At 37.0% G+C, this 24,433-nt stretch overlaps 1 protein-coding gene across 2 annotated transcripts in view; it reads right to left on the reverse strand.

Annotated features, from left to right (window-relative positions):
• LOC145989742 (calcium-activated chloride channel regulator 1-like) overlaps window positions 1–24,433 on the reverse strand; it is a 69,055-nt gene that overhangs the window by 27,770 nt on the left and 16,852 nt on the right. For both annotated transcript variants that reach the window (XM_083125023.1, XM_083125022.1), the window contains exons 6-13: window positions 23,313–23,486; window positions 11,199–11,326; window positions 10,115–10,264; window positions 9,280–9,469; window positions 8,238–8,396; window positions 7,011–7,130; window positions 3,874–3,995; window positions 1,811–1,913 (exon numbers count right to left, since the gene is read on the reverse strand). In XM_083125023.1, coding sequence (XP_082981149.1) covers window positions 1,811–1,913; window positions 3,874–3,995; window positions 7,011–7,130; window positions 8,238–8,396; window positions 9,280–9,469; window positions 10,115–10,264; window positions 11,199–11,326; window positions 23,313–23,486 — 1,146 coding nt within the window. The remainder of the gene's footprint in view (window positions 1–1,810; window positions 1,914–3,873; window positions 3,996–7,010; window positions 7,131–8,237; window positions 8,397–9,279; window positions 9,470–10,114; window positions 10,265–11,198; window positions 11,327–23,312; window positions 23,487–24,433) is intronic.

Genomic DNA, 24,433 nt, shown 5'->3' on the forward strand with positions numbered 1-24,433 from the left:
TGACACAGGATGTTGTTTCTTTGTTTGATTGTTTGAGTTTGTTTTCAAGTCCACTTTATGCACAGAAATGCTAATTGGGACTGGACCTACAGTATCAAGTGGAATCTGAACCACTATGAGCCTCCACCAAGTATCAAACCCAGGACCCCTTGCTTACAAGGCAACAATAATAGGATTTTGTGTGTCACCTTACAATTTTAACCCTTCTTTCTGATGGTAACAGTATAACTTAAATCGGTATGTGATGAAATTTTTGTGAAACAATGAAGACTTTACAATAACTTAACAGCTAATTTCTAATTTCAGTGCTTCATATTCTTTCTCTTATGTCCTTTTATTTGCTGGAAAACTGTGGTTAAATCTCACCAAAATAACTATTTAAGTTGCAATAAGTTTTAAAGTATGAGCCACAAAAGAATAAATTGAACAAATTTTGCAACAGACACAAGGTTCCAGGGTTTGAATTCAAATATAAATAATTGTATGATACTAATAAACTAGTGTTTAGTCCTACACCGTGGCCATATCATCTCAGGCATCAGGTTTTGGGCTAGACCTACAGGATGCATGCTAGTTTGAGTCTCATCGGGAAAAAGTTTTGAGATTTCAACCAGTGTATGAGACCGGTCGCCACCCACCATTGTGAGGAAATTGTGGAACTATGAATGAGGTAGCATAACCCAGTCATGAAAACAACAACTGGGAGTTTGTCATGCTGACCATGTGCCATCCCATAACTGGTTGGATGATTGCCCACCTCTGCTGAGGTATGTGGGAGTGAGGCCCATAGTTGGTAGGTATGAGGGACATCCCGAAAGTAAGTTTTGTCATTTTTTTCACAGGGAAGCTGTATTACAAAGTGAGAAAAAACATTACCATAACAAAAGACAATCCTTCCTGAATTCACGGCTGGAGGAGCGACAGCAGAGGAGCAATGGTGCATGCGCAGAGTGCCAAAGAATAGAGATAAGCAGCAGACCAACGTGCCCAAGCTCATTCGAGTGCAAACCAGTATGGCAGAAAGACGTGTGCTGGAAACGTGGTCACAAATGGAAGTGCGGCACACTATTGCCACACACTAAGTAATCTGTAGTCCGCCATTCGACGCAAGAGACCAGGGCTCTTGAGTCTAGGGGTTTTGTTCTTGGATGACAATGCAAGACCCCCATACAGCAAGGGTCACTGCAGAACACATTCGTTGTCTGGGATGGGAGAGATTGAATCACCCAGCCTACAGCCCCAATCTTGCCCCATCAGACTTCCACCTTTTTCCTGCGTTGAAATCAGCACTATTGGGACGTCACTTCGGAAGAAATGAAGAGGTGCAACAGGCTGTGAAGAACTTCCTTAAATCGCTGGGCACCGATTTTTACCAGGAGGGTTTCTTGAAATTGATTTAACGGTATGACAAATGTATCAATGTCGGTGGCGACTATGTGGAAAAATAGCCAAAAGATTGTATTTTGTTATGACATTGTATTCTTCTGTTTGTAATAAAGCTTCCCTGTGAAAAAAAATGACGAAACTTACTTTCGGAACGTCCCTCGTAGATCTTGGCTCTCAAGGGCTGTTGTGGCACAGACAATTATTATTATTTATTGTTCTAATGCTTAAAAAGATGTGTAATGAACAACAAATTTTAATGTCACATTAAAGCAACAGAGAATAGAAGAGTCTAGTCAAATTACTTTGCATTTTCTAGTTTTTATGTGAAATTCGAAGCAAATTCCAATGAAAAGTTAATGCCAATGTATTAAAATATTATTTGTGAGAAGACATAATTAAGAAAGTAATTAGTAGCAATACTCACTTTTGTTTCATTCATGTTAAATGTTAAGCTTCTGCTTTCCACATCTTTCTCCAAATTAAATTTAACGTTTGACGGAGCATGAAGAGTCACATCCACATCGAAACTAAACATAAAATACACACTATAGTACACAGAAATCTTATTTTTATGGACAGAATTTGAAAATTGTTCTTAATACTTGTCACCAGCTGCATACAGATGCATTTGCAATGTATATTATATTTTTACTCTTAAGACAGCCTGCTTTACCGAAAGATCATTTTTTTCCTTTTATATGTGCCAAATGTATTTGCCTGTTTTAGTTCTTGGCAATATGAGAGAGGGACTTAAGTGATTCAAATCTCTCCCATTGCTTTAGTAACCATTTTGCACTAATTATGTAATAAAATAAACATATAAAAATTGATCACAACACTACATTGGTGAACAAGGTATGTGCATGCACACACACACACACATGAACACTTCACCTCAAATAAAAATGATGAAGAATATCCAAGTACGAAACATGAAGAATCAGACTCTTCAAATGAAGGATGCCTTTAAGAACCTAATTCATACTGTGAATATAAGGACACTAAAAATATAAGATTTCTTGAGAATCTACATACCAGAAGTATGGACACTTTCAGTAAATGCATACTACTATACTAATATACGTATACATTCACTTTGGATGGAAATCAGTATGGTGAATTTATGGGTCCCAGGTTCGATACACGGTGGAGGCACATGGTGGTTCAGATTCCACTTTAAACTGTAGGTCCAGTCCCAAGTAGCCTCACTGTGCATAAAGTGGACTTAAAACACCACTCAAGAAAAAGTATGGTGAATTTAAGAATCAGTTTGAATTAGATATTACTAGAGAAAATCTGTATGGTGTATTTATTGAGAGACTATGTTATCAAAATAAGCAAGATTTTCAGATAATCTGGATATCTAAATGATCTATACATATATTGATACTATAGATATCCACATGATTCAGATTAACCACATTTCTGAAATCTGGGTTCAATTTTATCTGGGTTTGTTCATGCTTATAATTTATCAATCCACTATTCTTTTAACAATAAAATGAATTCATAATTGAGAGAAGAGAGACATGGTATTAGATAAATATGGAGAAACTAGTACTCACTATCCATGAAACTGTATCTTTCTTCTTTGTTCTATTAATTTCTATGTTCTTCTTAAAGGTTCGCATAACCACTTTTTATAAATGCAAAATAATCTAACAAAGTTATTATATATATATATATATATCTGCAACGTTTCATTCTGGTTTCCCAGAAGTTCTTCAAGCTACACTAAGATATGCACATACAATAACACAACCTCACATGGCACGTTGCAGATAAAAAATAAAAAACAAAAAAATAAAATAAAATAAAAACGACAAAAAATAACTGTGTTAGATTATTTTGCATCTATTAATTTCAGCGGCCACTGCCACCATCTTCATTGGAACTTGTACTGTTGCTTGGCGTCCTTCTATTTTTCGTAGTTCTCCGGCTGTCACTCGGTGTAGCAAATGTACAGTTAACAACAGAAGCACACCAAGCAACAGTACAACAAGTTCCAATGTGGATGGTGGCAGTGGCCACTGAAATTAATAGAACACAGAAGAAAAAACAGTTTCGTGGAGGAAGTGAGTACTAGTTTCTCCGTATTTAATAAAATTAACAAGAAAGTTGATCTTTGTTAGAATTACTGAATTGCACTTAACTGTTACCAGATTAACTCATGGTTCAGATTCCACTTTAAACTATAGGTCCAGTCCTGATTAGCCTACCTGTGCATAAAGTGGACTTACAAGAAAAACTCAAAGAAACAGATTAACTCACAACATATAAACTGTACACAGGATAAACATGAAGCGAATTTGACTTGGAACACACAATAATTATTGATTTCCCAAACTGAGGTAATTTAATATCTTTTGAAATCCAATCACTCACCAAACGCTACTGTTATGCAATATTATTTTCATTTTTGTTAAATTACAGCAGAGATACTCTTAGATGTACGCTAAAAAAGAAATATAAATCTTCAATTCTTACCTTTTTGTGTTTGGCAACATGCTTGTAAATATTAATTTTGTGTTTTTCCCTACCTCTCGTTCTAAAAATACACTTCCCTCCAAGTTTTTATTTGGATTTATTGTGTAGTGATTATTTGCAACCTAAAAGAATACAAAGCGCATTTGAATGAACTTCATATTTAATATCTGCATAAGGGCTGAGCTGATGCCACTTTGACCTCATACCCATATTGATGTTATACACTTACTGAATTCCACTGATACTGATATCAATGCTTGAAACTATTAGTTGCTAAAAGTATCAATTTACCAGAGTTTTGCTTCAAAATATTCAAAAGTTTAAATCGGAATATTAAAATATCTGTTATGTAATCACAAAATATACACTTATACACAATATTGCTGCAAGGTGAGTAGAAACTTTTAATTTTGCATAATTTCCATTAGGGATTGGGAACATGGACACCTACAGGATTTTAACCAGGGAGGGGCAAGGAAGGTATTTTTTCCAGGTGGACAAACAAGGCACATTTTCCACAATAATAGTGTCGTTCCCTCAAAAAACATTGCTTAAATTTGAATTTATCATATTCATGCAATAATTAACACATATTATTGTGGCTGAAATGAAATTGTGTGTGTGAAATATATAATATTTGGTTGACTTTCATTTTCTGGGGGGATCCCCCCCCTTCCGGACACCCATGGATGGGACAGATTAATCAGTACTCTATCAGTATCAGCCAATATAGGCATTTCAGTGTATCAGTAACATTACCAATATCTTATCATTTAATGCAATATTCTGCAATTTTGTTATAATTTTTAGGATAATCTCCACGCTCTACTTTTTTGAAAATGTCTAAATATGCAGCTTCTTTTGTCACCTTGTTACATTTATTTAACAGGTCAGGAACCACTGAGATCCTTCAAGGACCATTTGGAATTTTATATCAGATGGTAGAATATTGGTTATCGAAATCGGTAAATTTTATATCGGTACTTTATTGCCAGCCAAAATTTCATAGTGGTTCATAATTTCCAAGAGAATTAGACTCTGCAAAAGTGTTGCATGGCATTTTTGTGGGCCTGGCAAAAGACCTAAACACCAGAAAAGTATCTGGTGATATTGTTAAATAAAATCCAACCAATAATTTTCAATACTGCAGAGGCATGCATATTTCGTTTTTGATGGAAACACGAAATGTGAAATAACACACCTTAATGGTCATTTTTCACAATTTTGAAAGGTATGAGGTGCATTTTCTATCATGTTTTGTCATGAAATTATGCTAAATGATCTTCAAAATGCAAAATAAATCCCTAAACATGAAACTTAGAGTATATTTACCGACATGACATCTTCTGAAGTCTGAATTCTCCTGTGAGTTATGCAAATCATGGGAAATTGATTTATTCTGCTTTAATTATTTGAGAGACAAAATTGGGCCCCTCTACACAGAAGGTACTCTACATAAATGTACTATTAGAAGGTAAATGATTATTTTGTGTAATAAGTGTAGTTTATAAAATAAAATTTAGTGTTATATTCACCATTTTAACACCAAACTTTATACACCACTTTTCATCCTGAAATGTGCCCAGTTTTTCTACCGATATCTTCACCATAAATATGTGGCGTTATGGATAAAAACTGGCATTAGCCAACTCAGCCCTAATTACATATTACATTTAAAATAAGAACTAGCACATAGTGTGACACATGATATGTAAAGAATTAATGTAACTATAGTGATAATTAGAGCCCGGAACTTTATGTTATAACATATATTTTATTTGGCATCGGATGAAATACTGGGGTGTGATCTTTACACACCTGATGAAAATCAGCCGAAGTAGACGAACTTCATAAGGCATATTTTAACATATTCTACCAATTTCGCGTTTCTACAACATATTTCTTCAATTTTTAATTTCGTAATTATCTTGCATAGAATCGGTTATTTTATAATGTTTTCCTCGTACCTTTAGCGCAACGGATAGTTCATATTATCGATGTCAGGATAAGGAAATTAAGAAGAAATTAAAAGCAGATGCAGTCTTTTCTTACCAACTATTACAGAACAATAATACCCTCCTTTTTGTGGCGAGCTGTCAATTATGCTTTAGTTTCCACAAAGGTGTAAATCTGACGTAATAGTAAATGTAAATAAGGATAATTGCAGTGAACCTCACGATATTTTCAGTATTTTTCCACTGCATTCTTCGATTGAAGGGCTTCTGACTTCATTTAATACCCTACCCCCTCCCCCACCCTAGTGGATCTTCCTGGAAGACACTGACATCCTGTATAATGAGAAATTCGAAAATATTGTTGTGCATATTATTGGCTTTACTGGGAATATTTCTGCATTTTTCATGACATATTTTCCCATTTTTATGACATAATTACAAACATATTTTACAGTTTTATAGGACATAAAGTCCCGGGCCCTAGTGATAATAAGAAAATGGTAGTAGCCAGTGGCGGCTCGTGGTGAACCAAAGTGGAGGGGCGATAGCTGAGTCCCTCAGAGAAGTGGCTCGACATGCAACGATAGAGCCTCTGGCAGGGATGGAAATTAGTGGAAATTATCGTAAGGCTTAGAATTTCAGTTTTCCTGTAGGCGTCGTTTAATGAAATAATAAGTAATAAAATAATCCATAATAGCCGAATATATTAGGGTAGGCCCAGCCTCCGGGCCTCTTATGAGGCTTCACCACTGCCTCTTTATCCTCGCGGCTGCACCTGAGAATGCTCTATGTCTCGTAAAGTGGGAGGACAACACCCCACCATATTTCTCTTGGAGTTCTGTATTCCCCCGCATGGTGGCGTGCAAACTTCACAATCGAATGAATACAGAACCGATTAACCAACGATCTATAAGATATGGAATATTTGCAATTCAGACAATGTAAAAGCTAATATATAAATGTTAATGTAACGTTTGTTCACTTGTGGTTACACACTGCAGTGCGGCGTCCGTATCGTCCTTATGAGCAGCCGCCCCTGGTAGTAGCAATTTTCACCAATATTTGGATTTAAAGAAACCAGAAAGTTTTCAGAAATTACTTTCTTTAAAAGTTGGATATAGCTTTTTATTTTTTAACTTCATGCATGATACTCACATAATATCATCATTTACAGAACCTCACCTGGACTGGTTCCTTATCTGGCATTGCTTGTAAAGTGAGGGAATCAAAAAATGCTATGTCCAAATAAGATGCAGCAGAGTCATCAGGTAAATAGTAGCTTCTTCCTCCTGTTTGCTTTGTCTGAAATATGAAATTTAGTTAAATTATGTTCACAACAAATTTAGCCATCAATATACATGGGGAAATAAGAGGAATTTTATTCTAAACTTCATGGAGATTTATACACAACGAAAATTTGTATTTTGGGACTCAAAATTGTTTCTTAGCAACATGCCATAAAGTTGTGGCGATCGAGTAGTATGTGCCTGTGCAGTAGCTTGTACAACATGCTGCTCCACTGCTGACTTGCACCATAGAAGAGCAATGAAGCATTATTTGTTTTTTGTGGCCAGAGGGAGTGAAACCTTCTGAAATCTATAGTAGAATGAAGGTTCAGTACAGAAACAATTGTTTAAGTCATGGGAGAGTGTACTAAATTAACGGATTTGTTCGTTGATCTGCTGTTTCACCAAGAGACTTGGGTTCGAATCCTCGCCTGGACATGTGTGTTCTTTGTGAGTGTCCCTTCATCAATTTCATCATGTCATCACTCATCTTATGAGCAAATTTTATTGGTAGTTTATTACTATTGGTAAAAATTTCATATCAGTCCATCCTTTAATATACAGGGTGTCCACATGAAACCTTCCTCATTTCAAATTACAACTGTGAGGAAACTATTTGACATAGAGCCTTGCAGTTTGCGACAACATCTAAAGCAACTTAAAAAGTTTTTTTAGGTGCTGGGTATTTAGCAGCGATGACGACAGCACATGAGAGCCTGCAGTTTGTGGTGTGGTATGTGGAAACGAAATTGACAATTTCAGTCCAAAGAAATTTTAGATGTGCGTTTGAATGGGAGACACCAGACTTGAAGACAATTAAGGCTTGGCATGACAAGTTCCTAGCCACTGGGAGTGTTAACTGACAGTCAGGTTGGCAGTGGTTCGCGATCGAGTAATCGGCTACACATTTTAAGGGTTATGAAAGGAGCTCACGTAGAATTGCACTAATTTTTTTGAAAAAAACGTTTTGAGTTGCCTTACATGATGCCGCAAACCGCAAGGCTCTACGTCGAATAGTTTCCTTACAATTGAAATTTAAAATCAGGGAGGTGTCATCTGGACACTCTGTACATCTTCAGTCTTAGTGACCAAATATGTAGTGAGACAAATATATGACACAAACCAGTTCCTCCAAATGTACTGAAGCACTTCCTCCTATAGTATTAACTATAACTCCAGATTTCTTGATATTAGGCAGAACTGTTTGTATGTAAGGCTCCATATTTTCTTCTCCATCTGTGATTAGAATAATGAGTGAACCTTGTGCTAATTTTCCTAAAACCTAAAAAGTAAAATAAAAAAATTAAAGTGTGTCTTCAAATGCGAGGAGAAATTATACTGACAAAAACAGATACACAATGTACCACACAGCATGAAACTAAAAGGCTGTGAATGGCTATCGATGTTTAGGTGTATATTTCATGCACATTGGCAGGGTAAAAAATTAAGGATAAATAATACACACACACTAAAACATAGCAGAAACTAAACTAAGTTAGATATCCCAGAAACAGTGGCGGCAATCGGGTTCCAAAACTACAAGGGTAAAGGTGCCAAAACTGGGGAAGGGGGCAGTTTACTTTCCCTTGGTAGATAAGGTTTAGTATAGGGTGGGGGCAAAAGTGGCAAAAAGTGGGGGGAACAGCCCCCTTGCCCCCTATTTGCTGCCACTGCCCAGAAATGTTGATAGAAATTTCAAATTACAGGTTCATAAAAAGGATAACATTTAGCATACAATACAGCATAGCTAGCCTCCTTAATGATCAATAGAGTTGTCTTACCAACTTGTTCACACACTAGTTTTACAACACAAAAAATTGAATACAAATGAAAAAGGAAACTAGAATTTGAAATCAGTTTGAACTAGTGGTTAAAATGGTAGTGAATGAATTTTAAGAGAGCAAGAGAAAGAGTAAGAAAAAGAAAATAAAATATTGTGTCTAAAGATATATGTTTGGCGGTTACGTGGAGATAGGTAATTAACTCTGATAAACTTACTTTTCATTTTTCCACGTAAATGTTCTTTTTGCAATTGATTTTGCCACCTGTCTGGTGGCTTCGTCAGGCGAGTACACATTTACATGTAAAAATGAAAAGTAAGTTTATCAGAGTTAAAATAAAATATATTTGTGACAAGAAGAATTACTCGAATGTTTTCATCTTACTTCCAGAGATTTATTCAAAGCCTTTCCAATTGCTGTATCTCCATACTTTTCCTCCTTTTTAGGCACTTTATCAGCAATGGATCTTCTATTTGTTTTAGTTACTGAAGTTAGTCTAACTGCAACATTTGTTTGATTCGTAAATGTTATTAGTGCTAATTTGCTGTTATCTTGCACTTGGTCTGTTATGAACCTGAAAGAAAAAATATTATTAGGTGATATTTAATAAGCATGTCATTTTTATAAGATTGCCAATATAAGAATATAAGCAAAGGTGACATGTTGGTACCAGTATTGGAATCAATAAAATTCTGATATTTACACTGATTCCAATAATGAATTCGATACTTCAAAAGTTTGTCACGTTTAATATAGTTTGGTGTTATGCTGAAATGAAATTCTACAGAAATGTGTTTCTGAGGTTTGATCTTATAATAAGAATAATTTCAAATCTCATAACTTTCTTCCTTATCATAAATATGTGAAAACTTTTTTCTCTACCAGTCTGAGAGGGCCTCCCTGATGGTATAGACGTAACATTGTTAGTATATAATCAAGGGGTCCTGGGTTTGATACCTGGTGGAGGCACACAGTGCTTTGGTTCCACTTCAAACTGCAAGTCATGTACTGATTAACCTTTCTGTGCATAAAGTGGACTTAAAAACAAACTTATAAAAATTAGACATAAAAAATTAACATGAAAACAAGAAAGCCAAAAATCTCCACATCCACTGCAGAGCAGACCTGGAATCCCTTGATTACAAGGCAACAACACTACCACAATGCCGTAAAGAAGTCCTCTTTGTTAAATTAAAAAGAATGTTCAACTTTAACTTACCGTCTGGCAGCTCTGTGTAAATGTTGCATTCGATGTCCCCTCATGCTAAGTGAAATATCAAGGGCTAGAATAAAAACTGGGTTTGAGACTTCTTGGTTTTGGATTAATTTGATATTTGGCTTCAGATTTGTAATATTTCTTGGAAGGTTTCTGAAGTAATAAATATTAAGAAATCATTAGACATTATAATTTTTTCAATAATCATATGAGTGTAATAGTACAACCATTTTAACTTTCTAAAATATATACAAGCCTGGCAAAAAAAGTTTTGAAGTAATGTTTAACATAAACATAATCATTACATTATTGCTTCTATATATATGTATTTAGTTAATTATTTTAAATTGATTTTGTACCTCTAGATTTAATGGTAATGAAAAGGAAGAACCAATGAAATAAGGATGAACACATCGTTTTTTTTTCACTGGAGGTTTGAAGCTAGGACCTCTGGCTTCCCAGTGGACCATAGAAATTACTCTACAACAGAGTCCGGCTACTCTTGCATGTACAGCTAATATTTATCCTTCCTAAAGTAGAATTACAACAAATGTAATTCATGTAGGCGCATTTAGGGGATGTGGGGGTAGGGACTCACACATTCTCAATCTTTGCCACTTTGGAGGTGGTGTGATCAGTACCATGCTACGGCCACCTTCACCCCCAAGGGTTGCACCCAGGTTCCCATTGATTTGAGGCTGGTTGCACCCCAGAGATGCTTTATGCGGTGACAACACTGGAAAAATTGCAACCTTAGATCAGCCACTGCGGGAATCGAACCCGGGTCGCCCATGTGACAGTTAGATGCCCTACAGATTAGACCAGCATGGCTTTAAGACCACTGCAGCTCTAAAATGTAAAAAAAAACTTAGCATATGATATTATCCTGACATGTAACACCTCATCTCAATAAAGGGATGTAATAATATACTGGAATAAAGTACTGTTTTTCAAAACTCTACTTGAAATATACATTGAAAGCCTGTAAGTCAGTAGTACAATTAATTTCTGGGAGGATGGTGAGAGTGGCCACTGAAATTAATAGAACTTTTATAAAATTTATAATAATAATACTAAGCTGAAATACCTGTCGTTTGCAAAATCTAGATGTCCTGAAATAACTTCCCATGTTGAACGATAACCACATTTCAAATTTTGTTTGTTTGGTGCTGCATAATTGTGAGGGATAGTGTCGTTATCACAGAAACTATCAACCTGAAATTAGAGTGGAATTTTCATTGTAAGAGTTTTCAGGATTTGGAAAAAAAAAACACTCTGCAATGAAGACTGGTAGAGTATAGTTCAGAGATAGTACTTTCATTTCCTTTCCCCAATCGTTTATTTAAATAGTTGTTCTCCACAAACCCCACAAAGTTAATTTGATGGCATGAATATGTAAATTAGTTCTAATGATTAACAAAGCTCTATTATATACACTGATATTTTAATATGTTCTCTTGTTTCCCGTGCTTGAAATACTTCACCAAGCCCCTTTTGATAACACTGGTCTACAATGAAAAATCATCAGAGAAACTAATAGGTGTTGTAGACTAGGTTTGAACCCCTCATTCCAAATCTATGCTTAGTTTTTCCCCAGCATGTATAGTTATTGAGATGAGACAGGGTTATGAAATTCACTGGGTGTAACTTATAAGGATGTCCCAATCAGCTTGCCAGCTACCACAGAGTAGCCATCTGTTGAAATGGTTGAATTCAGCTGCTTCAATTTCCCACTTGCCTTGCAATAAACAGAACGAAAATACTTGGTTCAGCTCTACTGCTGCAATAACAGTTTCACTAACTTCGGCTACAACTGTCTGAAACAGTTGACCTGAGATGCAGGTCAGTGCACTATTAAACTGGTACAAATATCCAGCAGCTGAGTTAGTTGCTCAGCTTATACCAGCTGTTTTGTCAACAGGCTGAATCTGTTAGGAATTTGAATTTTGCTTTGTGAGGATGAATCCGACCAGTAACGTACGTTGGTATTTGCTGCAGTGAGCGAGAATAAGCATAAAATAGTGTATCCAGATATGCCATCTGCAAGAAGACCAGTCCCACATGACGAATCTTTACACATCCCAGAGCCTCCGGAGAGAGGACAAGTACATTTACAAGAAATGGAAGATGCAGATTTTTCCTCTGCTGAAGAGTCATATCAAGATGAGTTCATACCCGAGGAGAAAACTTCAAAACCAAAACTATTTAATCAGCAGGAGTAAAATTACCTCATTAGAGACCTTTCATTGTCGAAATAGAAACAGAACCCCTTGCTTCAACACTATGAGAAAGAAATCTCTTAGCAGGTGACACCCGAGTCTGCCACTATCGAATATGGAATCATGAGTTGATCCTAAGAATATATTTCTTCCTCCTCTGCACATAAAACTTGGGTTAGTAAAGTGCTTGGTGATGGCAATGGCAAACAAACTCTAAAGGGTTCCAATACCTTACTGCTGAATTACTGAACATAAGCACAGCTAAATTTAAAAAAGGCATTTTCGTGTGACGTAAAATCCGAGACATTCTAAAAGATGGAAACCCTAACTTCTGAGAAGTTCTCAGTGGGTTTGTGAACATTTTCTAGGTAAAACCAAGTCTCCGGATTTCATCAATGGCTTAGATAAACTTTTGCGTCCATACAAGGAAATGAGATGGCTGATGTCACTAGACTACACTTCCTGCACTCCCATTTGCATATCTTCCCTAAAAACCTTGGCGATGTGAGTGACGAAAAAGGGAAGCATTTCCACCAGGACATTGAGACAAGGGAACAGCACTACCAAGGTTTCTATGATGGCAGACTACTGCTGGATGTTGTATAGTGATGATCCTGATGCAGTGTACATGGTACAACAGACATGGACTTTCATCAAATTTTTTAATAATATTTATGTTGCAGGAATCCAATATTGCTGTATTTTCATTTTCATTTTAATAAAGAGGGTTATTATGAAAAAATGGTGGGTGCCAGCACAAATCTAGATTTCAATTCACAATAAGCATTAAAAACTGACCTAGAAATGTATATTTTTATTTCTGATGATTAAAAAAAGTTCCTTTTTGTAGACCAGTGTAATTTGCCTAATATGTGATATACAGTTTTTCTTGTATGTAGGCATTGCTAGCATTGTAGAATTATTTCCTTGTAGTTTACGGTTATTACAAGCATAAGAAGACAGTTTTTCATTGTGACGTTTCAGGAGAACACACGCTCTCTTCATCAGACATTTATTTTCATTTTGACTAAAGATACAGTTATAACAATGGTTAGCAATTTTTTAAACAAAAAGAATCCATTATATAATGGATGTTGTCAATGTTACATTGTTGTAATATAGCAACATAACTGTGAAAAGAAGCAGTCTGTTTTATTTCAGATAAAAATTTTTCGATCACATTATTTTTTGTTATTTAAAATTATGAATCCCAAATATCATCAGGTAATGCAAAGTCATCATTGTTTCCACAAAGTCTGTTGATGTTTTCTGCTACATTAAATTTTAAAGATGGTGGCTTACTCCATTTGTGAAAAAGAAAACTCCATACTGGATCTATGTTACCATTTTCATTATTTAATTTATTCTGCAATGAGCGAAGCTTCCCAGACATTCAACTCTATGTTTCCCGTCAATCTTTTTAAAACCCTTCTCTTTTTAATCAAATGCTTCTCTTCGATGATGTGAGCTAACAAACATCTTCTTGGGTTTAGATTTATAATGTCCAAATCATGTTCATGCCATCTTATTGCCATTTTCCTTGCTGTTTGTCCTACATAATCCTTTGAACATGAACAACTTATATTATATATTCCTGTGGTTTCAACATCTGGTAGAGAGTTTCTCATTTTGAATTCATTAAATGTACATTCCAAACTTCTTGGTGATCTAAAAACAATTTTGAAAGATAAGATAAGATAAGATTTATTTCCATCCACTTGATCATATGAGTACAAATAGCACTATGATATGAGATAGGTCAATTACATGTATAATTTTGAGTACAAAGGAATTAACACATACAGGCACGTATCCAGAGGGGGGGGCTTAGGGGGCTCGAGCCCCCCCCGAAAGTTTTAGGTTTACACTAGATAAAAAGAGGTTTTTGATTTCTTGTGGTGTGAAATAAAATAATGTGACAATAATTTAAGGAGAGAAATAATTATCGAGGCAAGACGGAGAATGTTCCGTAACCCTGTTATTGATAATAGCACGTATCCAAGATGGGGCACAGGGGGCTAGACCCTCTAGCCAGGAAATTTTTCAGTTTACGTTAGATAAAATTAGGTTTTTGGCTTCTTAAATAATGTGAAAATAATGTAAGGAGAGAAATAATTATCGAGGCAAGTCGGAGCATGTTATAGTTATAGTTATAGTTAATGGCTCGAGCCCCCCCCATCAGGAAATTTTTCAATTTACACTAGATAAAATTAGATTTTTGGCGTCTTGAATAATGTGAAGATAATAAATTTATAAATCTGAGAGAAATAATTATCGAGACAAAACGGAGAGTGTTCTATAACCCTATTATTGTCAATAGCACGTATTCAAGGTGGGAATCAGGAGGCTCGAGCCCCCCTTCAGGATTTTTTTCTGTTTACACTAGATAAAACTAGGATTTTTTCTTCTTGAATAATGTGATGATAATTTGGGAGAAATAATTATCGAGACAGGATGGAGAATGTTCTATAACCCTGTTATTGTTAATAACACGTATCCAAGGTGGGGTTGATGTGGCTCGAGCCCCCCTGGTTTTTTTTTATTTTACACTAGATAAAATCAGGTTTTTGGCTTTTTGAATAATGTGACGATGATTTAAGGAGATAGACAATTATCGAGGCAAGACGGAGAATGTTCTATAACCCTGTTGTTGATAATATTGCACGTACACTTTTCTTGTGCTTTCGGTGTTGTCGCAGCGCACTTGAGCACTATGTAGAGACTTGCCAGCATTTGGAAGCTGCACAACAAAGGTAGCACCACGCGTAGGGCGATTCGTTGTAATTTCTAATCTCTGGAAGGCGGGAGAGGGTACATTCTTGAATGAGAGAAGGAGTCAACTACTGGCGATATTAACGAATCGTTTTATCTGCGGAACGTTCTAGAATATAATGAGGATATAAATACGCGGATTCAATTTTTCGGTTGATCTGTACAAAGAATCGGTTAATGAGATTTCAGAGGTAAGAGTGACAATTCATACAGTCGATTGGTGATCAGATCAGTCAGCGTCCTCTGGTTGCTTTATAAGATATAGTGATTCGAAAATGAAGACATTGACGACAGCAGAATTTCCGGGGCCTCAGTGTAGTGCTAGTTCGGTTCGAGAGCCGAAGAGATCAAAGGTCTCTCTCTAAAGTGAATATTTCAGCAGTACCGGATATTGGAGTGGTTTATTAAAACAGAAATAAACTGCATAGATCAACTGAAAAGCAAAGTTTTGAGTGATGATTTAGTTTTGCCAGAACTAAATTTCGTATATGCAGTCCGAGAATTTCATGGTATAAAAATACTTTTGTTTAAGCCTACTGGGTTCGAAACACATTCAAACACTTAACTACCATAAAGAGACAGCCGAAAATTTTATGAATGTCGAGAAGAGAAAGCAAGAAGATGTTGCATGTGTAGACATTTTAGGCGGAAATTGCAGGCTCTACCAGGACCCAAATCAGGGCTCTACCAACTGAGCCACCTAGCCATCCTTGACTTCAACCAATTTTTCGTTGAAATGTCTACATAGTACATGTTCTGTGTATATCAAATCGTAAGGTGTTGCCTGTATAGTGAACAAACACAGAAAATATAGGAGAGAGAAGAAAACTGAGGAGCATTCCCACCGGTTGAGGAGAATTTTTTTCTGTGGTCAACACGAGCTACTACTTCGAGGTGACAATGACAGTGGCCTAATAAGGGAGATTTCACACCCTGTCGCCTGAGGATTTCACAAATCGAAATTAGGTTTGTGCGGCCTTTTGTTGTATGTTACGCCCTCCCTTGCCCGGGAAAACAAATGCTACCACTACCTAGATAGAGGCGGCAAAATCTCCCTCGGACAAGCGAAATAGCGTTACGGTCCAGGTTAAGTTCGTGTGTAGGAACCGGTGACCAACAGTGCATAGTGATTAGCCATATCGAATAGAAAACAAAAACATATATACTTTCAAATTACCACCTCTTTACCTGTAGCCGGGAAGCGGCTAGCTGCCTACCTGAAAATCACGGGTAGCGACATGCGTACGAAATGATATAGCCCAAAATTAACATGAAAATAAAAAGTATATTCTATTCATAACCAACAAAAATGGAATTATTACAGGTCCCCACACTTGCACTCTCACATTCTCTCTCAGATTCAATCCTCATGGGGTCATCGACACAAGAAATTATACATGACATGTACAGGTTTTATGACGACAAGCCCTAATTATTGCATTCTCAATTAATTTTATCTTACTTTTTGTCTAATCAGGTCATTTGTGATTTTGCTCCAGTGCTACTTAAATCCTAGCCAGCCCTTACTTAAGTTCACCTTTTGTTTTTAAAAAAGAAACTAGTCGGCGCGGTGACCATACATTACTTGACCAGTATAAACAAAGGCGTCTCAACGGCAATTACATTCACGTGGGCGGACGTTTTCCTTTTACAAGACCTCACGTGGTTTCAAACATAACAAATAACCTCCGTTGAGTGGCGCAAACATATACTCTCTAGCAGGCGGGACTTAAACACTTCGCCGCGACGAGCAATTCATATTACCAGGCAAATACTTTAACAAATAATCACATATGCGACCTGACATAGCTAGCAGCGACACAGCGCTCACACATAAAAATGAACAAACCTCAAGTAGAATATGCAATTAAGCGGGCGGCGCTTTACTCTAATAGTACGCACTTTAAACAAATACAAAGGAGCACAAAAAACAATGAATTTAAGATCATAAAAAAAATATCAGAAGGAATAAGAAAAATTGACCTGAGACGAATAGATTACAAATGACAAGCGCGACGGGAGTTTGGTATGAAGTTCGAGTTGAGTGGGCGTTTTCAAAATGTCGACGAATTTCAAGGGCGTTCTCTAAATCAATCGGGCCGTCACGTGTTAAGGTTCACACAGATGAATACTTTACCACCTCTCAGCTTCCGGGGTGCATCCTGGCGTCTTTATGGGCGATTGAAAACACATAGTATCCACGCGAAAGGTTTCTTTGGTCGCGACGGTGAAGATGCGAAAAGGATTCAAACACCTAGTTCCCCGGCTCCTCTTCCTCTCGGGATCGGTGGGTCTCTGTGGTATGGCGCGGTTCGGACGTCGCATCTGAGCGGTCGTTGTAGGCGTCGTCGGCGTCGTCGGGGCGTCAACATCTCTCTCTACGTCCCTCTGTCGCGGCTGGTAGGCGTCGTCGGGGCGTCAACGTGGCGGATGGTAGGCGTCGTCGGCGTATCAATAGGGCGGCGTTCGACGTTCTCTCTCTCTCCATGGCGGCGGATAGGCATCATCGGCGTAGTTTCTTCTGACGTCGGGCGAATCGACGTAACGCCCTCATCTCCTTTCTTCCTCTAGCCCGCCATAGTTTCCGGTGTTCCTTGTTTCTCAAAAATTATAAATGGCGTAAGGTAATCACGGAAACACGGTTTCGCTTCAACTTCCCCCAGCGGTTGAGGTAGGCGCACTCGTGTAGACTTACTGCCTATCACACACACTGGTGTTCGCACAACACAACAAAGTCCACTGTACACGAAAGGTAGCGCGAAGGTGCTCTCGTTCCAAGAATCGCGGCAAAACTGTATATGGAGAGTTAGCACGGAGCTGCTCTCACTACAAGGATTGCGGTAAGACTGTGTATCGAAAAACCATGTCCTTCGTTTTATTTGGATTTCGAAAAAGGACGCTAGGCGCACGTTGGAGTGACGCTTCCGGAGAGGTTATTCCACCACGCTCTATTGTCTCCAAACTAGGACGTACCGTGTCCGAAGTTGACTTGTGCGGATTAAGCTTCCGCCTGGCTGTCGCCCATAGCTCAATTGCAATCGCTGTCCACAAACTGATCAATTAGAACCGATTTGATCTGGCGTCCGTAATTGTCGCTTGATCGTGACGAAACTCCACACATCCGTCCTTGCACACATGCCGCTGCGCTGGTATAAGTTTCACATGAATCTGACCATTGGAAACCGAGATATATAAATGTTTGTCATTACGGTCGAATTTCCTAAGCTTTAGACGCATAGCGTGACCCTTCAGGTGCTCACCCTTAACACAAGCGAATGTCTCGTTCCTCCCGTCGGCTTGGCAAAAATCAAATATGTAATCTTACAAATTAAAACACTCAACACTTTGACTCAACACGTCTTTTTTACCGCTACATACATGAATAATAATGATAATAATAATAATGACGGTAAATCTGACTGTCACATTGTGTCGCTACGGTGTGAAACGTTGCTGTTGATTGGCCCATTCCAATCGACATGTATCGCGTGTCCCTTCGGTCTGAAACCTTCCTAAGTCTTGAAAATCCAAGTCACAAGGATGGAAAATTAGGGTCTTGTTAAGGTTAGGTGTGAAGGCAGGCAGACGACAGCACCCTAAAGGATCATATCCAAACCTGCAGGAAGAACGCATCTTACTTCAATCTCCAATACGATGATAGAAACTTCTGGTGAGTTGATTTTAAAAAATGTCCGAGATAAAGAGAGGCGTGCCCAGGATTTTCGGAAGGGAGAGGGGGAATACTGGATCAAATGGGGTTATTACCTCACCAAACCTCCCTTGGGCACGTCACTGGAGATAAATGAGTAAGCATTTCATCATACTGGGAGACGAAACATTAGATGTGTTGGGAACGGAAGGGTTTTCACTGTGCATTAATTGTTTCGTGATCCACCTGCATTCGAGAAGACTTCCTTTGTTTCGTGCCGATATATGACAAGACAGCGGAAGCTGTGACAGGCATTTTTGAACACTTGTGAGTGCTAAGGCCTGAATCTGAACAATTTGGTGGGTTTCGGCTTTTATAAGAGCTGAAAAATGGGAGGACAAGACACGTTAGTGGTGTTCAGGCTCGAATCAGAGAGAAATATTCGAGAGCTGTCTGCGTCCAGTTTGCAGCCCACAATTTGAATCTCGCGTTGTCGAGTGGATTGTCCATCCCGTGCATGTGTAACAGCTTCGTAAAAACATTCAAAGACACCATAGATGTTTTTATGTCTGATGAGATGAAATGGACAAACACACATACTGAGATGGTTCCGGCACACAATATTAATGCATGGAAACAGAGGAGTCGAGTGGTAAAAAATGTTACGATTTCACGTTCTGATTAAAATGACAGCCTTACAGTGGCAACGATTTAAGAGATAGTTGTTCCCCATTTTTTATTTTTTTGCCTCAACATTATGACCTCTTAATGTTAAGCCTTGGCTACCAAGAGAAAGTAAACTTTCCTTGCAACGCCCTCCGCACCCCCCCCCCCCCCCCCACCCCGCGTTTTGGAACCCAATTGCCACCTCTGGTCTTAAACACACAATTGTGAGGTTCTTACTATACCCCTTAAAAAAATGGTGTTGAGCCCCCCCCCGAAAGGAATTCCTGGATACGTGCCTGAACACATACTTAAGCATATTAAAAGTATAAAGAGTATAAAATAAAATTACATGTATGATTTTGAGTACAAAGGAATTAACACATACTTATGCATATTAAAAAGTATAAGAGAGTATGGAATAACATAGAAAATAGAAGAAAAATCAAAGGTTATGACTATTAGTGAACATAAAAATACAAGAAAAGTCAAAGGTTATGTCTATTAATGAAAAATATGATCTAAGTACTCCTCTGTGCTATAAAACAAATACTTCATAAGCAAGCTTTTTACTGTTATTTTAAATTTGGTTGGATTATGATTCTTGAATTCCTCTGGCAGCTTGTTAGAGTTTTACACCTTGAAATCCTAGACCACTATGTGTTTTGGATGTGCGGACAGTAGAAAGGTGGAGGGAGTTATGCGTTCGAGTGCTGTACTTGTGCATGTCCAGATTTTTTGAGAAGATTTTAGAATTTGTATGAATAAAGTACAACGTTTCTAATATGTACAAACATGGAAGAGGTAATATTTTAAATTCATTGAAAATTTGTTTTGTTGGGTTTGAGAGGGATACATTCTTCATAATTTTTAATATGCGTTTTTGCCAAATAAAAATTTTCTGCATTTTGGGTGAACTGCCCCAGAAAGAGATACCATATGTGAGTACAGGTTGAATCTGTCCAAAATATACTGTCCTTAAATCATTCAAAGTTAAAACATTTCTCAAAATTCTCATCATGTAGCAGAGCCTGCTTAACTTTTGAATTAAATTAGTAATATGCATGTCCCAAGACAGGTTTGTGTCTATCCATACTCCTAAGAATTTTATTGCATCGCATTCTTTGACAACTTCATTGTTAATAATCACATTTAAGTTTTTTATTTGTTTTGCTGGATTAAAATTTATTAGAAATGTTTTATTAACATTCAGGGAAAGCTTGTTGTTGTTTAGCCAGGTGTTTAGTTGTGTTGTTGTTGAAATGGAATTCTTTTGAAGTTGCTCATATTCCAGGCTTTTTACTATGATATTTGTATCATCCGCAAAAAGTATTGTTTGAGACTCTGATAAGGTTTCTGGAAGATCATTTATGTAGAATAAAAATAAAACTGGTCCTAGAATTGAGCCTTGCGGTACACCTGTATTGAGGAACAGTTGGTCTGATTTGATTTTGTTAATATCTACATACTGACATCTGTCTTTTAAATAAGAGGTGAACCATTTTTTTTGCTAAACCTCTGATACCATAATGGTCCATTTTATCTAGTAAAATGTCATGCTGAACCAAATCAAATGCTTTGGTGAAATCTAAAAATAATCCATGCACATGCATTTTTTTGTCTCTCGATTTTAGTATGTTATTTGTAAATTCAAAAATAGCTTCTGATATTGACTTACTTTTTTGGTATCCAAATTGATGTTTGGATAAGATGTCGTATTTTTCTAAGAAAGTTACTAATCTATTTAGCATAATTTTCTCTATTACTTTAGAGAAGACCGATAAAAGAGAAATTGGCCTATGGTTTGAGCATTCTTCTTTGTTGCCTTTCTTGAATAATGGTCTCACTTTTGCTATTTTGTACTCACTAGGAAAAATACCTGTTTCTAAAGATGTGTTGCAAATACTTACTAGTGGTTGTAAAATACTATTCGCACATTTATTTAGTAGAGAACTTGAAAATTCATCTGGCCCTGATGAATACTTATTTTTTAAATTTATAATTACCTTCTCAACTTCTCCCTCAGTTACTGGTGTGAGAAACATAGAGTTTGTGTTTCTGGGACTGTTGAAATATGTTCTTAATCTAGGTGTAGAGATTACTGCATTTTTATTTACGGTATTGGGAATGTTCACAAAGTATGTATTAAAAATTTGTGTTACATCAAGGGGATTGCTTATTTTCTCTCCATCAGCCATAATTTCTATCTTTTCATTCACTTTCTTTGTTTTCTTACCAGTTTCATCATTAACAATTCCCATTGTTTCTTTGATTTATTAGCAGATTTGCGTATTTTATCTGCAGTGGCCAGTTTCTTAGCATTGTTTATTACCTTCCTGAGAATAATTACATATTTTTTGTAGTGGTCTTTAAGTATGGGATTCTTGTTTTTCTGGATTTCTTTATATAATTTTCTTTTTGTTTCACAGGACTTTTTTATCCCTTTAGTTATCCAGGAAATTGATTTTGTTTGATTTAGGGGTTGTCTGTATGTTTTGTATGGAAATGCTACTTCAAAATGATATTTTACTGTCTTTGTGAATAAGCTTACTTTTGTATTTAAATTTTCCTCCATGAGCACATCAGTCCAGTTTTCTTTCTTTAATGAATATACAAAGTTTCCTATATTTTCCTTGGTGAATTTTCTTTTTTCTACGGTAGTGATATGTTTTGCAGTTTTTTCTTTTATATTCGCTGGTATATGGACACTTATGAAAACTGCTTCATGATCGGACAAGGCTAAAGGTAAAATAGATGTGGTGTATTCAAAAAATCTTGGTTAATTATTATTTGATCAATACATGATTTACTTGTTGGTGTTATCCTTGTTGGTGAATTTATTGTTGCAATCAAATTATGGGAGGTTAGAATTGTATTTAGTTCATTTTTTTCTGGATTGTTTTTTAAAAAATCTATGTTGATATCGCCCATCACTATAATAGGTCGTTTCTTATGTAGTAAAATGGACAACATTGTTTCAAATTTTTCAAAAAATGTGCCTAAATGTCCATCTGGTGTTTGGTATAAGCAAACTACTGTTGCTTCATTTTGTTGTAATTTTAAATTCACTACTGCGTGTTCAAAATTGAATTCTTCATTTAAATAATTCGTTTTATCCCTTGTGGAATTGAATGCACACAAATTTCTTTTCAACAGATTTTTCATCTTTGTCTGTATTTCTCTTTTTCTTTAGTTTTCTTGCGACTTGTTTTTGATTTGGTTTATTCTGTTAGTGTGAAAGCCATTTTCTTTTGCAGTATAGGGCCTCTCCCATGGCGCAGTGGTAGCGTCATTGCCTTGTAATCAAGGGGTCCCGGGTTCGATCCCCAGTGGAGGCACAAGTGGTTCGGATCCCACTTTAAACTGTAGGTCCAGTCCCGATTAGCCTTACTGTGCATAAAGTGGACTTAAAACACCAACTCAAACTCTTTTGCAATATTAAAAAGCCATTCTTCTTCATTTTTGATATCCTTATTATTAGAACATAGTCTTTGTGCTCTCAGGAAAAAATTTAAAAATATATTATCAATTGTTATACGTGAATGTTCTGAATTGGCATGGATGTATTTTTCCCCTGCTATTTTTTTCCTATGGACTGATGTTTGAATTGTTGTGTCAGTTGTCTGACATATACAGGGTGGTGCATATCACATTGGCAAACCTGTCGGCACGCAGGTGCGCATGAGCAGAAGTTTCTCATGATTAGCAGATGCAAGTCTGGCAATCAGTCTGCCATGGAACGTTCACCTGTTCAGACACAAATCATGGCAGTGGACGTGTTCTTCCAAACAGGTTCCATTCAGGAGACACAGTAATTCGCAATGTATAAAGTAAAAAAATTCAAATATAATACATAACAATTATGTGGACTTAATTTTTATATTATTTACATGCTTACTGGATCTATAAACTGGAGGTTCATGATTGACCCTCTAATATTGTTGTTGCTCTCAAGATCAGGATAATACTGGCAATCAGGATTTGGGAGTCCATTAACATTCAGAGTGCAAGGTTGTCCTCCTTGAGAAAGCAACCACCCTACTAAATCTGCTGTACAGCCTGTAGCATGGATCTGCAAAATCAATGTTGAACATTAATTATAATTCATGTTCAAGGACTAAAAGATGCAGTTGATAATAATAAGAGGTAAGCAAATTACTAATATTTATCTACGAAAACTAACCTATAGTGTTTCCATTAATTTTGATGGCCTCTGCCACTTTGCAAAAGATGTTAACATCGACAGTGGACAGGCAACATCACGCTTGGCTCCCGCTGTTGCAACAACTCAAACCCACCGCACGCAACAGATGAACTGGCTACCCTAGCACTCCTAGTGGCACACAGGGGAACAACAGAAACCGGAAGCCAACCCAGCAGTTTCCTCAACGGATGTTGGCAAACCCCCGAAATTAATAGAACCTATATAAGTAAGTTTTCACGGAAAAATATTAATAACTTGCTGACGTCTTATTATTAATTACAAATTGCAACAACATTAATCATTTATAAATATATGAACAGTTGTTGCATTGCCAGTAAGAAAATATTAAGAGAAATTGCACTAAACATTTTTAAATAGAATAACTTTCCTACAATAGAATAAAAAAGAAGCCCATGGCATGACAGCCCTCGAAGGGCCTTGGCCTATCTCCCAACTGCCAGTCTTCCTCCCACAATCCTACCTAGAGATGTGGGGATCTTCAACATGTAATGGGTGATGTGGGGTCAGCACGTCGAACCCTCAGCCGTTATAGGAGATTTCCGAGACTGTCACTAGTCACTCGTAACTCCCCAATTTCCTCATGATGGTGGGTTGCCACTGGTCCTGTACATAGGCCAAAAACCAAGAGACTGAACCCAGGCAGACTTGAACCCATGTCGTCTCACAGTCAGAGTCCAAACACAGTACGGCCATGGAGGATGACCCTACAATAGAATGCTATTCTAAAATAATTTTATGTTTGGCCAGGATAGATTCTCCCTAATTCAAGGAAATTATCCTTCCTGGCAAACCCA

The sequence above is a fragment of the Lepisma saccharinum genome, chromosome 7 (assembly GCF_977018435.1).
Source record: "Lepisma saccharinum chromosome 7, izLepSacc3.1, whole genome shotgun sequence".
Taxonomy (NCBI): Eukaryota; Metazoa; Arthropoda; class Insecta; order Zygentoma; family Lepismatidae; genus Lepisma; species Lepisma saccharinum.